This window comes from Anas platyrhynchos, chromosome Z, assembly GCF_047663525.1.
Source record: "Anas platyrhynchos isolate ZD024472 breed Pekin duck chromosome Z, IASCAAS_PekinDuck_T2T, whole genome shotgun sequence".
In the NCBI taxonomy this organism is placed as follows: Eukaryota; Metazoa; Chordata; class Aves; order Anseriformes; family Anatidae; genus Anas; species Anas platyrhynchos.
The window spans coordinates 8,601,786-8,616,991 of NC_092621.1; the positions used below are offsets into that span (position 1 = coordinate 8,601,786).

Consider the following 15,206-nt stretch of genomic DNA (forward strand, 5'->3'; position numbering starts at 1 on the left):
GGAGGGAAAAAAAAAAAAAAAAGAGGAAAAAAGGAGGAAGAAGTCTTTTAGTTTGTGTGGGCTTGCCAAATGAACAATGCCCAGAAGCTCTTTCAAGGCAAGTGAGCTGAAAATAACCACAATTTCCAGCAACTTATGTGTGCCTGCTGCCAGGGAATATGCCATTTTCAGGTAACTCTCCTTCCCTCCCCACACTTCAGTAGGAGTTCAGAGCTCTTGAGATGTGGCATATGAAACCATCCTATGCACTGCTCTCCTCCCAGGGTTAGCAGAGAGCTGCCCTGTGCCTGTCTCAAGTGGGACAGACCCCTCTGGAAGAGGAGGCGGAACCCTGCACAGCTCCCCATCTGCTCAAGGCGGGCTGGGTCTGCCCCTTTCTGCACGACAATGGATCTGCTCAGCTGCTCTTAGCACTCCTCTGACAGATCCCTCCAAAAACAGAAGCCTTACACAGTGGGAACACAGTTATGAGAAAAGATAGTCAATATCTTACCTGAAAATGGTACAGAATTTTGTTGCAGTTTTAAAAAGGGTGTGGAGCAAGGCAATTACCACATGCCACAGAGAAGCAGGAGGAATGGGGTAGGGAGTACACATAAAGGACACAGACAGCACTAGCATCCAAAGTCATATGGTCAGTAGTAAGAATTTTAGTACGTCAATCAAGCCAGCTGAAGACATTGTGACAGAAGAGTGGGAAAAGGACTAAGAGTCCTGAAGGAAACAGGGAAGTGACCTCCGCAGCAATGCTAGTTAATTGTATTAGTATAAAACAGACTTTGAGGGAAAAACTTTCAAGACAGAAATGGATAAAGCAGCATATTAATGAAGGATAGAACATACCAAACTCAGCAGCTTTCTTGCTAAAAAGTCATTTGATTTCTAGTTGGTGAATTGCAGGAAATCATTCATCCAGACTACTCTGAATTGTTCGCTATGGCACCGTCTGGGAAGTTATGAGTTATTTTAGGGCTGTACAATTCACACAGGAAAAACACAGCAGGACACATCAGCTAAAGAGCAACAATAATGGTATTTCAGAATAGGCTGGAAGAGCTGTGCAATTCTTCAAGCATTGGGTTAAGGTCTGTAATGCTTGTTAGCTAAGCCATGCAAGGAAAAAGAAATTACAAGTAAAATATGCTGAAACATACACTGTATACAGAGTAGGATTTCACAACCAGAAGAACTGCATTAATTAAAAAAAAAAAAAAAAAAAAGAAAAAAGAAAAAAAGAGAGAGAGAGATACAAAGGGCGAAGGACAAACATGGACCACTTGTTTCTTTTGTCTCATGAAGAATAAGATGCCCAAGAGCAGGATACCCCCACCCACCAGCCAATACTTTGGCCTTTGCACAGTTCTCCTCCCATCTGCCCCACAGGGAAAGGAATAAAACACAAATGGAGCACGTAGAGGTACTGCCTGGAAGGGTTAATTTCATTTTGCTACTGCAGGCTGAGGAGAGGAAAAGGTTTTAAGGAAGCCTTTGCTATGGATGACTTCCTTTCCACAGCAAAGTTTGCTGACAACAGCTCAGAAATACAACTGGCGCTAACACTTTACAGTGTGGGTATTGACATTTTATTTTTTAAAAAGGCAAAAAAAAAAAAAAAGAATACATCATTTCAGTGATTGGAAATGTGTAGGAAGTTACATATTTCAAGGAGTTTACACATTAAAGAAATTCTTTTGAAGCCTGTTTCTTTAACGCATTGCCATGGGACCAACAAATTCTTTCACAACTGATACTGCTTGTTTCAAATACTCTGTATGGCATTGTGATCACCAGAGATCCTCTGGCACACCAGCACTGCTAGTATAGGAGGTGCCTGAACTCAGGCTCTCATCAGAAATAATGTGTTAAGAGTGCTGTGAGTGCCAGGGATGCCCCAGCAATTCTGCAAGGTAGAAAACAAAATGCTCCAACAGCATAGTTCCGTGATCTAATGCTATCCTGGGAAAATCCAACAGTATCTCAAAGCTGTCAGAGAACAGGCAGTTCCCACACATCTTTAAATTAACTTAACTCATCCCAATCCTGGTATGTGGTAACAGCTTTTTAAGGAGTGCGTTTATATATCTCTATTAAAAAAAAAAATACTATTGTGAAATTTACATGAACACACACAACTTTAACAACACCACATTTTCAGTGGAACTTGGCTATTAGCTGCTTGCAGTATATATACAAAGCTGATTAATTGGAAAGGCTGCTACAGGGAGCCAAGCTTTCTTTCCAGGTTATCCCCAATGAAAACAAGAATTTCCTATTTTATATTCCATGAGTTGGCAATATTAAAAATTGTGATCAAAACACCAGGGTGCAGTGGCTTGTAAACATTTTGTCTTAGTATTCTATTAAAATCCAGTGCATTCTCACTTTCCGCTCTGACATTATGGATCAAATGGATTGATATGATCTTCTGGGAGCTCACGGGAGACATGAAAGGATTAGCCAATTAAAATCTTTTAGACAAGTCCATTCCTGGTGTCAAGTCATTGACTTCAGAGCAACACCAAGCATGGATTTGATCCATCATAGAATCACAAGGAGTTTTTTTCAAGGATGTTGTATTTTCTATTTAATGCTAAAACAACAAAATAATTATATTTTGCATGGTCCCCACTCTGCAGCAGATGGGGACACAGGTTTGGAGGGAAGCAGTTTGCCAAACTCACAGGCCAGGCCCCCAATTTAGCCCAGGAGATCCCAAGTTCCTGAACATGAGGCCTGTGCCAGAGGTGTTGGATAGCAATGCCCACTTCTCTCCTGACTCCTACAGTCCTCAAGCCCCTTTTAGTAGGGAAAGATTACACGATACTGCATATGGGGAAAAGGCTCACAGGAAAGTGTCTAAAGCAAATGCATCAGGGATATAAAAAAAAAAGCTATAATATCTCAAGACAGGAAAAAAAACTCTTCCTGTTGTTCTTGAAGCTCTTCTCAACTCCTTCCTCCTCTTGGCCAACTGCAGTCCTGAGTAATGAATGTCTGCCAGACCTGGGTGGCAGCTTCCTCAGACCCTTTCCTTGTGCTTCACATTGGCCAATTTGACTGTTTCCTGCTCAGAGGCAGGTGGAGAAGGCTCATCGTGGCATCCAATCATCAGCTGATAGACCATCACTCCAGCAACAGCCCCAAGGAAAGGAGCAACAATTGGAACCCACCACCACTGCTTACCAGTCCTGGAAAACACAAAGGAAATGCTCAGGGTTAACAATTGCAGATGAGGCATTAGGATACTTTTGTCTGGGTATGGAACAATGCAAGATCTAGCTGCAAGTCAATGGGGATATTTGGAGGCATAAGACAACAGCAACCCTGGGTCCACCACAACACCCAAGACAGAAGTTGCCTCTTGCTGCAAGTTCTGGTGACAAGCATTTCAGAACAGCTGCTTCCAGGTCTTCCAAAATTGTTTCCCCACAAAGAAAGGAGAGAAATCATTGCAGTGTCTGAACTTGGCACCTTCACTTCATTCCCACTACTTGCAGGAAAGCATCTCTTGACAGCACATAAGCCTGTATTGTTCATGACTTAATTGTTTTCAGTTATAACAAAATCCAATTATAACAAAGGCCTTACATTTCCTACCAATAAAAAAAATAATAATAAATAAGATTATGTTCAAGGTGCACTTGGACTTCTCATAGATGCTCTGAGGTTTCATCCCTGATAGCAAAATTAAGTCATTTGCTGGGAACTGCCCTACGTGTACGATTTCTTAAGAAGCAGCAGAGCAGTGTCTTTTTAAAAATGTCTATACAGTCCAGAGATACCTCATGGGTGCTAAGACTTTCTGTGATGCCAGAAGTACTACCTAATTGGACTTATAACTGTTTTTTCCCCTTGATGCTTGAAATCTTCATCGGCAAGCACTTACCAGAACACTTCAGAGCCCCAACCAGCAATGGCTGTGAAGAGACGAGGGCCAAAGTCCCTGGCAGGGTTGACAGCATAGCCAGAGTTGAAGCCCATGGAGGTTCCAATAACAAGGACAACAAAGCCAACTGTGAAAGCTTCCAGACCCGTGGGGACAGGGTTGTTGTAGGGATCCACAATAGCCAAGACGCAAACAATCAGGGAGGCAGTGCCAATGAACTGGGAAGGGAAGGGAAAAAGAAAAAAGCAAAGAATTTATTCCAGGCCGATCTTTGAACCAAGTTACTTAATTCCTAAGAAATTCCATGATTTTAGGATTTGTTCTCTAAAGAGCTGCACTAAGTCATCCCATGGCATTATCAGACATCACCCTATTGGGAAAGGACAGTGGAGCTCACTCCTAGCAGCTGACAAGCTCCATCATACCTACACCTTTTTCCCTACCCACAGGAGAGCTATGAATAACCATCCAAGCAGCCAAAAGTATCTGAAGACATCTTCCTGAACCTGCCTCCAAGCTGCCATAGCCAAGCAGCTGCTCTACCTTTGTGGTTGGTGGCAACTGCAGGAAGGAGAGAGACCCCTCCAACACCAGCCAGCACCCCACAGCCACTTGACCTCTGGGTCATGCAACAACCACAGCAGTGCAATGGGAGTGAGGAAGAGACATCCTTCAGGAGCTGAGACCAAGTGATGTCCTTTTCACTGGTGTCCTGGCAAGCGTTGGGTCTAACACTGCTTAGTGCCTTTAAGACAAGCTTTCTTGCTTTGTCTTTCCAACGTTCACCTTCCTATGGGCTAGTGAGGTACCCATACAGAAAGGATCTTGGAGCCAATCTCTCTCCTCTTGAAACTGCAATTCATTCTCTAATCAAATGAGAGGCCCAGAATCACCCCAGAAGATACCTCTTCAAATTCTGGCATCCTCCCAGCACCCTCTTACCTGGTCAAAGAATCCATTCACAATGTTCAGATGCTGAGATGGGTAGGTGGCAAAGATACCAGCAGTGGCATTCTCTCCCGTTACGTACAGCTGGTTGCTGCCAAAAGCCCAGATGGCATCTGGAGGTGGGAAAAAGGCAACAGAGTTAGAGCCCAAAAAAGAAACACTAATCCGAATCCTAATTCCTCTCACAAGGTGCTTAAACATCTGTGGTGCTACAGAAGTCATAACAGATATAGTAATGGACCTGATCTGCAGCAAATATGATTTGGGCTAATCTTGCCATTTCCTCTAAGCCAATACTTTCACCTCTTGGGGACATCTCGTAGAGCAGTTGCCCCCTCATCTACTGCTGTATAGAAGCTGGATATCTACCCTAAGCAAGTTGTATAGGTTCCCTCCATGGTCAGTTAAGAGAAAAATAGATGCTCATCCCTGTTTTAGGCAGCTAGTTAGGATGGGGTTAGTTCTTTTCTGCAGAGAATCTGACTTCAGCCCACCAAATTCTGGAACACTGCTTAGCTCTAACATCCATTAAATGCTGAGCAATGGTAAGTGCTGATTGCTTTTACTTGTTTCCCTTACACAATTACAGCCATACTGCTTTGTTTGGAATTAGCAGCATTAAACCTTTTCCTGATCAGCACAAAGAGTGTTCAGTTCTCATCCATTGAATATTGTAGTATTGAGGAGCACCGTGAAAAAGGAATAGACTTATGAGGAACTGGATTTCTGGGATGTTTTCCAAGATGTACAATCACCCTGATAAGGGCTGCCAAAGCTGCTAGAAGTCCAATTGTCTCACACTAGCATCCGTACAATGCAGAAAAATTCAGGCGAAGTTTATCTTTTTTTTTTTTTTTTTTTTTTGACAAGGGGAGTAAAATGGCTCTGGAACAATGCCCAGATATAAAGTCTCTATTACTACTAGTGTTTCATCAACATTTCTGGAAGATCTGTTTTAATCTGGATAATAGACACGTACTTGCACACACAGACTATCTGCACTTACCATAGTAGAGACCAAAGACTATGCCAGCCCCCAGGAAAGCTCCAAGAGTCTGGGCCAGGGCATAAATTGGCAGCTTGATCCAGGGCTCCCGGGCCAAGAAGCACATGGCAAAAGTGACAGCAGGGTTCAGGTGTCCACCTGCAAAAAGACTGGAGGTTAGTGCACTTTTTCAAGCAGAACTTGAGTTCCAGAGCTGAGCCAGGGCACACCAGACTCCAAACCATCACCACACAGGAAAAGTGCAGTTCTCTATGACTACACACCAGTTGTCACAAGTGAATTCCAGCCACCACAAAGCCACAACGTACCTGACACTTGTCCTGAGATCAAAATGCCAAGCATCACAGCGAAGCCGAAGGCCAGGTTAACAGTCAGGAATCCTCCATGAGTCCCTCTGCTGAGCACAATCTGAGCAACAGAGCCACAGCCAAACAACTGGAGGAAAAAAAAAAAAAAAGAGAGAGAGAGATTGAAGTTAGCCTCTGTTTCACATCAGGGCCAGCTGCTGACTGACACCCTTGACTGCTCTGCTCACACCTGTATGCACCACTGAAGGCCTTGGGTCAAGGATGAGCTGTAAAACTTCAACCCCCAGTCATCATAACCAGGGATAATAGGGAAGGAGAAAGGACACAAGGCAAGTCTGACACCTGGCTGGGGGAACTGAAACAAGGACCAAAAAGTCTGAAGAAAGATCAGCCTACAGCTCACATCTCTAAGAGACTGAACATCTTTATCCAAACATCTCATTTTTAGGCAGCTAAAGGTAGGCAAGGTAGGTTGCCTCCTATGGCAAAATTATGTAGGAAAGGACCAGGATAACACAGTTGGCCTGTCCCTACAGTACCAATGTGCATCAAGCACTTAGGGCAACAAAAGTTACTTCTGTTGGGTGACAAGGGGTGTTGCCTAATAGCTAAAAGAAGCACGTGCTCATGCTCAAAGACGTGCCCTTAATGGGTGATTCTTGTGTTCCCAACCACATTCAAAAGCCATGCTTCTTATGCTCATCCTTAACAACCCAGGCTAATTTCCCCAGGTGGTTCAGTTCATCACTCAACCAGCTGGATGCCTTCTGCCTGGCCAAGTCTTTGCACTACCTACCATGTACTTTAAGGGGCCCTAGTCCTGACCTTCTCTGTGCTTGTATCTTCCTCTGACTCTACCTGAACTGGTTCTCAATGTGTACCACATATCACTTCACCACCAGGTACTGTGAGTGTCCTTAAACAAGGACAGGGATTAGAGCTTGCTCCTGGCCTGCTCCCAGAGGACAGAGATCCTCCAGGTTAGGAATATAAGCTTTCCTTACTTCTACTGAATATGTGCCCATATCTACCCACCCATCAAGTCTTTCTGCTTCTGTAAACTCCATCATTTTAGAATTGCTCAATTGCCACACAGACAGCATCTGCTCCTAGGAGAGAAGCCACCAAATAGGGACTGGGAGGCAGGGGTGGATCTCTTCATCTCTCCTGCCAACGCTGGACATGCTGTTGAGCAACACACAATCCAGAGGAAAGGCAAAGCCAAAACACAGCTAACTCATCCCCTGATAACTGATGAATTACTAACAAAGCAAACACTGCACTCAGCCTGCTGGGAAAGGGACGGCCAGATAGGCTGGAGGCGAACTCACAAGGTGGACACTGCACGCAGGGACCTCCTGACAGGGAGCCAGGTCCCCAACACAGGATTTTGTGTAGAAAGAACAAAAGAACCTGCAGAACTTGCTAGTTAACAGGAGGTGACATCCAGCACTGCTCTCTACTGGGTGCAATCAGAACAGCCCCTCCAATGTCCCAGCCCCAAGATTCCCCACTGGAAAGCCAGGGCAGGGAAGATGCCTGGCTGAAGGCAAAAAGTCTTGTTTGTTGTGCAGCAAACAGCCATCATTGCTAGCCATGTCCAAGCTACTGAGGGGAACAAGTAAATACTGACTAATGACCAGGGTGACATCTGTTCCTTCTTTTACCCCAGAGGAGCCCCAGCACACTTCAGTCAGAGGTTTGGACAGAGTTTTTGGCTATGGTGTTCACCTCTAAGGCCACAAAGCAAGCACATCAGTCTGACCAGGGAAGGATGAGCCCACAAAAAGATGCACTGGGCATCTGAGTTTGGCAGGGTTGGCCCCAGTTTATTCCTATTGGTGAAGGTATTTGTGTTATTCATGCTGAAAGAACTGGCAGTTCTGCAAGTGGATGGTGGTTGGCTCGTTAGCCACATATCTTTTAGTCACAGAAACCACAGAGTAAAGTTCCCCACCCTGCCATCCACCACCTCATTTACCCACAAAGGTCTTCTCTCAACCTGGAAGAGTTCCAGCTCTGCCATTTCTCAAGAGGTTATTCCCCACCCTTCTCTCCCATCCATCCTACACCTTGCAATCCTTCTCCAGCTTTTCTGCAGGAAAGAGTCTATGGGCCATGCAAAAACACCTTCAGGCCACATCACGGGAGCATTACAACTGTTTATCAGATGAGCCGTGAGCAACAACAGGAAACCTAACCCTAAGCAGATTTAAAAAAAAAAAAAAGGTAGGGTGATATTTATGAACAAGTTTGAACTTCAGTATGCTTGTGTGCAATTCTGTCCCCTACCAATGAAGTCCTTTAAGCACAGACACATTTTTATACATGACATCCAACCACAGCACTTGAACTTTAAGAATTCATTCAAATGATGCTCATCTTTGCTCTTGTGGCTCTTGGGTTTACCTTATAGCATCTGGTACAGTCCATCAGCACTCAGCAGGAGCCAGTGGTACACCTTCACAAGCTAGGTGTAGCCTTGACACAAGCCATATCATGCAGTTATGTTGTCTGGAGGGATGCAGCTTGATGCATTTACAGACACAGAAGTTAAAATAACTATAGTCATGTCTGTGCAAACTACATTTACCTGGAGTGGGATTTTTTGCACCCTTGTACATCTGAGTTATATGATAAGTCTGATCTGGACATCTTGAATTCCTCCCCCACATCCAATGGAGAGAAATTGCAGCATCTGGAAGGAAACCCGTCCTCCCAAGATGGGCAGCCACACCAAGTAGTTCAATCTAGGGTCTCATTTCTCTCTGCTGAAGTAGTCAGCACTCAGCACAGCCAACTCCGACTTTCCTGTTTAAGTCTGGGCAGGACAAACCCCACTGCCACTATTTTATCTTTTGGTATATTCTTTCAAGACTCCTAAAGAGGCATCGGTGACAGACACAACGCCTGGAGCACACACTGTCACTGTGGTCTGCCATGCTGCTCAAGGGGACTGAAATCAGACCAAGTTTACAACCCTGTGGCAGAGTTTGTCATGATCCACTTTTCCAAATCCTTGCCCTGCCAGGTTCCTACTATTTTGTTGTGGTAGTGACAAAACTTAATCACAACAATTTCCACTTTCTCTATACATTAATTTTCCCTCCAATTCCCTCTCCCAAACCATAAAATACAGGATACCCTCACCATTCTTTTTTTTTTAAAAAAAAAAAAGTCTTAAGTCTTTTTTTAATACTTAGAAGTTCAGGAGCAGTTAGTTTGAATTGAAAGGCAAGAAGGTGAAAGGAAAAAAAAAAAAAAAAGAAAAAAAAGTCAGCATTTATCCGTTGTTTTTTTTTTAAAGTGCTTTAAGTCCATGCAATGGATGTAAAAGTCCTTAGTCAATATTCGACCACTATGGTCAGGAGATAGCAGTGCACACCCCAGGGGAGATGATCCCTCACTCTCAGGATTTTAATAACCTGCTGCAACCACGCTGATTTTACATTACAGGAAAACATCCCAACCAACAGAAAGCCAGGTTAGTTCCCCACATGGCACAGTGTGCAGCAGTCAGCTGTTATATCCCTGTGAGCCACTAGGCAAGCTCAAAAGCAATTTTTTAAGTGCTAATAAAATGATTGCAACAAGCCATTACTCTGATGTATTAAAGCTACTCTCCTAGGAAGTGAGGTCGCTGCACCCATTAACCAGGCTAACGGAAGCCAGCTCCCTAATTTCATCTCACTGGCTGAGGCAGATCTCATGGTTTCACTGCCAGCAGGGAGGATTCTCCCTCAGAGGCTGATCCAACTCCTTGCACTGCAGAAAATGAACAGGAGCCCACCACCTTCTGCAGTGAGTTCAAGGGTGAAGGGGCTGCACAAGGAAGGGGGCAGCCAGAGGCAGCAGCAAATAATAATAATATAACAGGAGACGTGGCAGGTTGCTGGGTGTAGCTTCATACCCAGGGAAACCAAACCTCCCTGTGTCCAGGGCACGTGAGGCTTTGTCACCTCGGGTGGCAAACACCCCGTCTTCTCCCTGGCTAGGGACAAAAAAGGCCTGGAGTTAGTCACAGCTGGTATGAAGGAACCTTGGAGGACAAAAAAATATGTTGAAAGAGCTAGTGAAGATGTGAGGCCACCTGGGTTCACAGACAGCTTGTGTGCAAAGCAGTTCTGTAGGTGAACTCAGGAGGGTAGCGCCCGATGCCTCCCTGCACAGCGGCCACATTCCCTCCCTCACTTGCCCTCTCCCTCCTTTGTCAGTGCTCTTTCACGCCTCCAGGTGCAATGCCCGGATGCATTTGCACTTGAACTTCAGACAGCCTGATCTCTAAATCAAGATGGAAAAGTTTCATTTGCATAGCCCAAGAGGAGTGGTGTTGCCCAAGCTGCAACTCTCCTCTTCGGCTAGCAAACAAACCAGGGATTAGGCAAGGATCCCGCTGTAAGTCTACCCTAATCACCTTGGTGGATGCAAAAAATGTTGCTCAGCCCTCGCTGCCCTCTGGTTAGGTGGGGGAGGTACCAGAAGGGCAGTCATACCCAGGGGATGCTCTAAAGGAAAGCTATTGATGGAAGATTTTAAGGGTCAGAGACCCCTTTCTTCCTACTAGGGTAGAACTCAAAACCTAGGGCTTTCCCAAAGTCCTCCCAAGGACTTCCCTGCAGCTCAGTGTGAGACTGGGTTAAGAAACTGCAAACCCAAAACGTGGCCTCTTACTGCCCTCCCCGTGTAGTGGGGTGGATCACACAGCCAGAGGGACCTCCACCAGCCACAGGGACAGTGCAAGGAGCACCATTCATGCCTTTACTTGTAATCTCTCTCAAACAGATGGGTCACCATTTAAAGTTTGCAAAGCAGGGGAGAAACATCAGATCCCACAGTTTGGCTTCTTGTCCAGCACAGCTGGAGCCAGCCTGGGCAAAAAAGGGCCGAGGTGGATGGTCTGTACTGTTACAGCTCTCTTCATCACCAGCTGTCTCAGAGCCAGTTGGGGCAGCAGGACTTGAGAGATAAGAGGGAGTCTGAGGGGAGCTGCACCATACACGCACCATGTGCTACGATAACGCTGCTCAGAGATGGAGAGAGACCGCTCTCAGCACACACCAAAAAAAAATAAAGAAAAAAAAAAAAAAAGCAGCCAACAGTGGAGGATTTGGGCATTAGTGAGGAAACTTGTTATTTTAGCTTGTTTCCCCCCATACACATTGAAGCAAGAATACATTGTGATATTCCTGGTGCCCCTCAGATCAGGAGGCTTCAGCTCTCAGGAAGACATGGGTTTTCACAGGGTTGGGCATTGTTGGGGGAAAGCGGCCTCCCACCAAATAATTACCACCCCCCCCAAAAAAAAAAAAGAAACTCCAAGTGCTACAAGCTGGCTTTAAGAAAATAGGCACAAATCAAACAAGAACACTGGGAAATGCTGTGCCACCCTGGATGGCTGTGGCATGAGCAGCACAGACTTTAAGCTTTGCACTGCCAACAGTTTAACGAGGTTCCCCCTGCCTTGATCATCCCAACTACTTTGCTATTTTGGTTTCTGTGGTCCGCAGCACACTCATCCCCCAGAAAGCTCCCACCTGGCCACAAAGCCAGGACAGCCTGATTGAAAAGCTATTAGGAGTAGTTCTGTTCTTTCCTCATGCCTCAGCAGCAGTGAATCATAGTTAGTCCAATTTGGAAATCAGTTACAGCAGCAAGTTACTTCTCTTGCAAATGTAAAAACCTAACAGAGCCACCTTTGGTATTTACAGCCAGCAGAGCAAAGCAAACAGACCCAGCCTTTAAGGAAAGCACAGAGACTTGCCACTGGAAATCTCGCTTTAGCAAGTTGCTACAGCAATAACACAAACAGCAAGTCACTCGGAAAATGCCTTCAGCATTTGCTTTGCTTAACCACTGCCAGCAAGGGGTGCTTCCGACACAGCTATAAAGTTCAAAACTAATGTACCATTCAGAAAGTATATTTTGAAGGGGGGGAGGAAGGAAGAGGATCGTCTTAATTATCAAAGGAAACAGAATCAGCATTGCCATTTCTGTAGCAGGAGGGACACCAGGCACAGAGTGCAACTCTGTTGTGCAAGGTGCTGTGATCTGCGAAAGCTGCTTGCAAGTGGAGAGCACCTCGCCTTTGCACTGTTTAGGGTTTGGCTGCTTATCTGGATTATTTTTATCTTAAAAAAAAAAAAAAAAAAAGTACTTCTAGATCACGTTCTGCTTCCTTTACAACCCCTTCGAAAATAAGAATCAAGCACCAGGTTGATAGGTTGATTCTTACCAAGAAATAAACTTTGCAGGGGCCTGAAAAGATTTTGCTCTAGAAGAGCTTTAGAGAGTTGCAGTTATGCAAGTGAGAGGGAGGAGAGAAGGAGCTGAAGCCATGCCAATATCTACGGTGGGACAAGTTTTACATTACACAGTGCAATCTCAAGTAAGCTGCAAACTTTAAACAGTCTCACTCCCTCTGGGCTCAGGAAGTTGACTTCAGTGTGAATAGTACCAAGCCTTAAATCCATCCTCAACACTGCTCAGTTCTAATATATTCATCATCTGTGAATGGATCTCTCCATGCATCCCATGGCTTTCCTCAGGTATTTATTCTCTGAAGCCCATAGCAGATGCTTACTAGGCTCAGATGCAGATCAATGCATTCACACCCAGCTCAGCCTGCTGGCAGGGCAGGCAGCAGGGACTATTGCAGGGTACAAATGCTCATTTTCCCTCCAGGCAGAATCCAGTTCTGTGTCCTGGGATTATGCAGCCTGAACCACAACCCAGATCCCCTGAAAAGGGGGAAAAATAGACAACTTCAAGGCCCTTTATGTTCCAGGTAGCTGATAAAAGAGACACAGGGGAATATGGGTGATAGGAAGCAAGAAAAAAGTGACTTTTCATATTAAAAGAAACAAAATCTCAAAGTCGCACTTCATTACCAGAAGAATTGACTAGGACAGCACCAAGGGATTCATTTCTCCATTTGCATACCCTGTTTCTGCCTGCTGTCAGCCAGGCAGTGTTTGCCATGCCTGGGATTTTTCCATTTCTCCCACCACCCACCCCGATTTCTCCCGTATGGACACAGAGCTCCCACAGCCCTTCGTCCCCAGCATGGGAGCCGCAGGAGATCCCAGGTCACTCCTACAAGATCTGTGCACAAACACGAAGCGTGGTGCTCCCAGGGGCTGTCCTTGGCTGAGGGGCACTCATTTTGGAAGCTGGTTGTGATTTTGGGCCAAACCCTTCCATGCTCTGAGCACATCCCGACTCCTCTCTGCCTCGCAGCAGCAAGGCTGTAGGGACAAGTTGTAGCAGTTGGAAGAAAGAATAACTTTTTTTTTTTTTTCAACCACAAGCCTTTCTGGATTCATTCACATGACTAAAGGCTTGCCTTATTTCTCCACCAATACTAACTTGGCTATCAGGAGACATTCTTCCTCTCCACAAACACCACCTTGCTTCTATCCTGAGACTAAGTGCAGCAACATCAGTGATCCACAAACAGCAGCTTTCTGCTGGTTACTTTCCTATCAGCTTCTACACACCTTAATCCAAGTAACCCTTCCCTAAGGAACCAGTAGGCTTGCAAGTCACCAGAGCTAGGTCATTCTGGAGAGAAAGCCATTGCACTGTGTAAAGCTGCTTTCTTTCAGGGGTATTAACATTTTATGGTCTCACATCAGATTCAGTAGTCCCCTCTTCTTCATCAGGAAAGTACATGCTATGAAAGCGTAAGACAGTTTGTCCCCAGGAGGGCAGGCAGCTTTGTCAAACCTTCCTCTGCTTCTGGCCCCTCCAACTATCAGTGTTTTCTCCAAACAACCCTGCTATCAGTTACAGCAAGAGGTAACCACGCTGTCGCTCCACAGAAGCCTGGAGGACTGCTCTGGATCCCCACCACTTCAGATGAAGTTTTTCCCTCTCAGCTCAAAGACACCCACCCCACTTTATTCCTCACACCCCATCCCTTTGGGAACCAAGCACTACAACAGGCAGAAGAGTTACGTTGCCATTCAGCACTTAGAAAAACACATGGAGCGACAGCTCAGCACTGCCACGCACACAGGATCAGCCGCCAGCAAGGGCTGCCCTGGTGGCATGCAGACCCACTGATAAGGCTTGAGGGACTTGCAGCAGAGAAAAACACTGCAACACTAAGTTCTGGCTTCTCCGTAGGATGTACAGAGAAAACAAAGCAAGGAAAAAGCTTTCGCTGCCTGGGTGATAATAGTTGTACTATTTCAGTGCCAGGAAAATATTCCAGGGCCGAGAGGGAAAGGAAGTTTTGCATGATCTCCAGGAAAACTCCTGCTCTCACACGGAGCCTGCTCTGCTCCCTGCACTCCACAGGCATAGCACAGCCCCCCAGCACCTGCTGAGCACTGCAGAGCCCACCCTTTGCCTGCCACCCTAAAGCTCACCCTACAGCAACTTGCATGAGCTTTTCCCTGGTCTACAGATAAAGACTTCTCCTCTAGAGCCCACAGGGCAGGCTGCACTGGAGCTGGGCTCATCCACGGGACAAATCCCAGCAGCAGCACAGCCCCTTTGCCAGGATGGTGTCCCCCCACCAGGATGGTGTCCGCTTCACCCCAGCACAGACTCACCACCAGGATCAGGGTCCCCAAGCACTCGGCCAGAGCTTGTCGCACTAATTTGTTTCTGATCCTCAGGTGCTCCTCGATAGTGGCGAGAACATCCTTTTGCCTCCCCATCGCAGCAGAGGTGTCCTTCCAGCAGTGTCAGGGAACGGCAGCAGCTGACACAGCCTCAGCAAGGTTTCTTCCCCAGCAGAGCTGCCTTTGCTTATAAATAAGTTTGCGATGCCTGACACACCTCCCAGTGACCACACCCCTTCCACCCTCTTCAAAACCCTTTTTTCTCCTCCTTTTCAGCACGAGGCAGACCAAGCTGTTTTCTTCACTTTCTATATTGCTCACATAGTTGAGCGAAAGACTCAGGACTTTCAGAAGATGGAAGAATTAAAGGTGGCAAAGATGTCCTGCCCCAAACCCTACTGCTTTCACCACCAAGTGTGTGGGGCTGTAGCTTCTTCTCTTCAGCTGAAGTCCAAAAGCTGGGCTGAACAAACAACATCGTTACCCAT

At 45.9% G+C, this 15,206-nt stretch overlaps 1 protein-coding gene across 1 annotated transcript; it reads right to left on the reverse strand.

Annotated features, from left to right (window-relative positions):
* Positions 1–1,560: 1,560 nt before the first annotated feature.
* Positions 1,561–14,904, reverse strand: LOC101795669 (aquaporin-3). The gene is made up of 6 exons (XM_027446579.3): positions 14,707–14,904; positions 6,149–6,275; positions 5,841–5,978; positions 4,829–4,947; positions 3,887–4,104; positions 1,561–3,188 (listed from the first exon to the last, which is right to left on the reverse strand). The coding sequence occupies exons 1-6, from the start codon at positions 14,812–14,814 to the stop codon at positions 3,020–3,022; spliced, it is 879 nt and encodes a 292-aa protein (XP_027302380.1). The 5' UTR covers positions 14,815–14,904; the 3' UTR covers positions 1,561–3,019.
* Between the last annotated feature and the right edge of the window lie 302 nt (positions 14,905–15,206).

What these genes read in the sequence shown, in the direction of transcription:
- LOC101795669 (XM_027446579.3), bottom strand. Translation starts at nt 14,814, where the DNA reads ATGGGGAGGCAAAAGGATGTTCTCGCCACTATCGAGGAGCACCTGAGG. An exon ending in TGGGGACCCTGATCCTGGTG is followed by an intron (nt 6,276 to 14,706) that starts GTGAGTCTGTGC and finishes TTTTTCCTCCAG; the next exon opens with TTGTTTGGCTGTGGCTCTGT. An exon ending in TGGGGCTCTGAAGTGTTCTG is followed by an intron (nt 3,189 to 3,886) that starts GTAAGTGCTTGC and finishes TGTGTTTTCCAG; the next exon opens with GACTGGTAAGCAGTGGTGGT.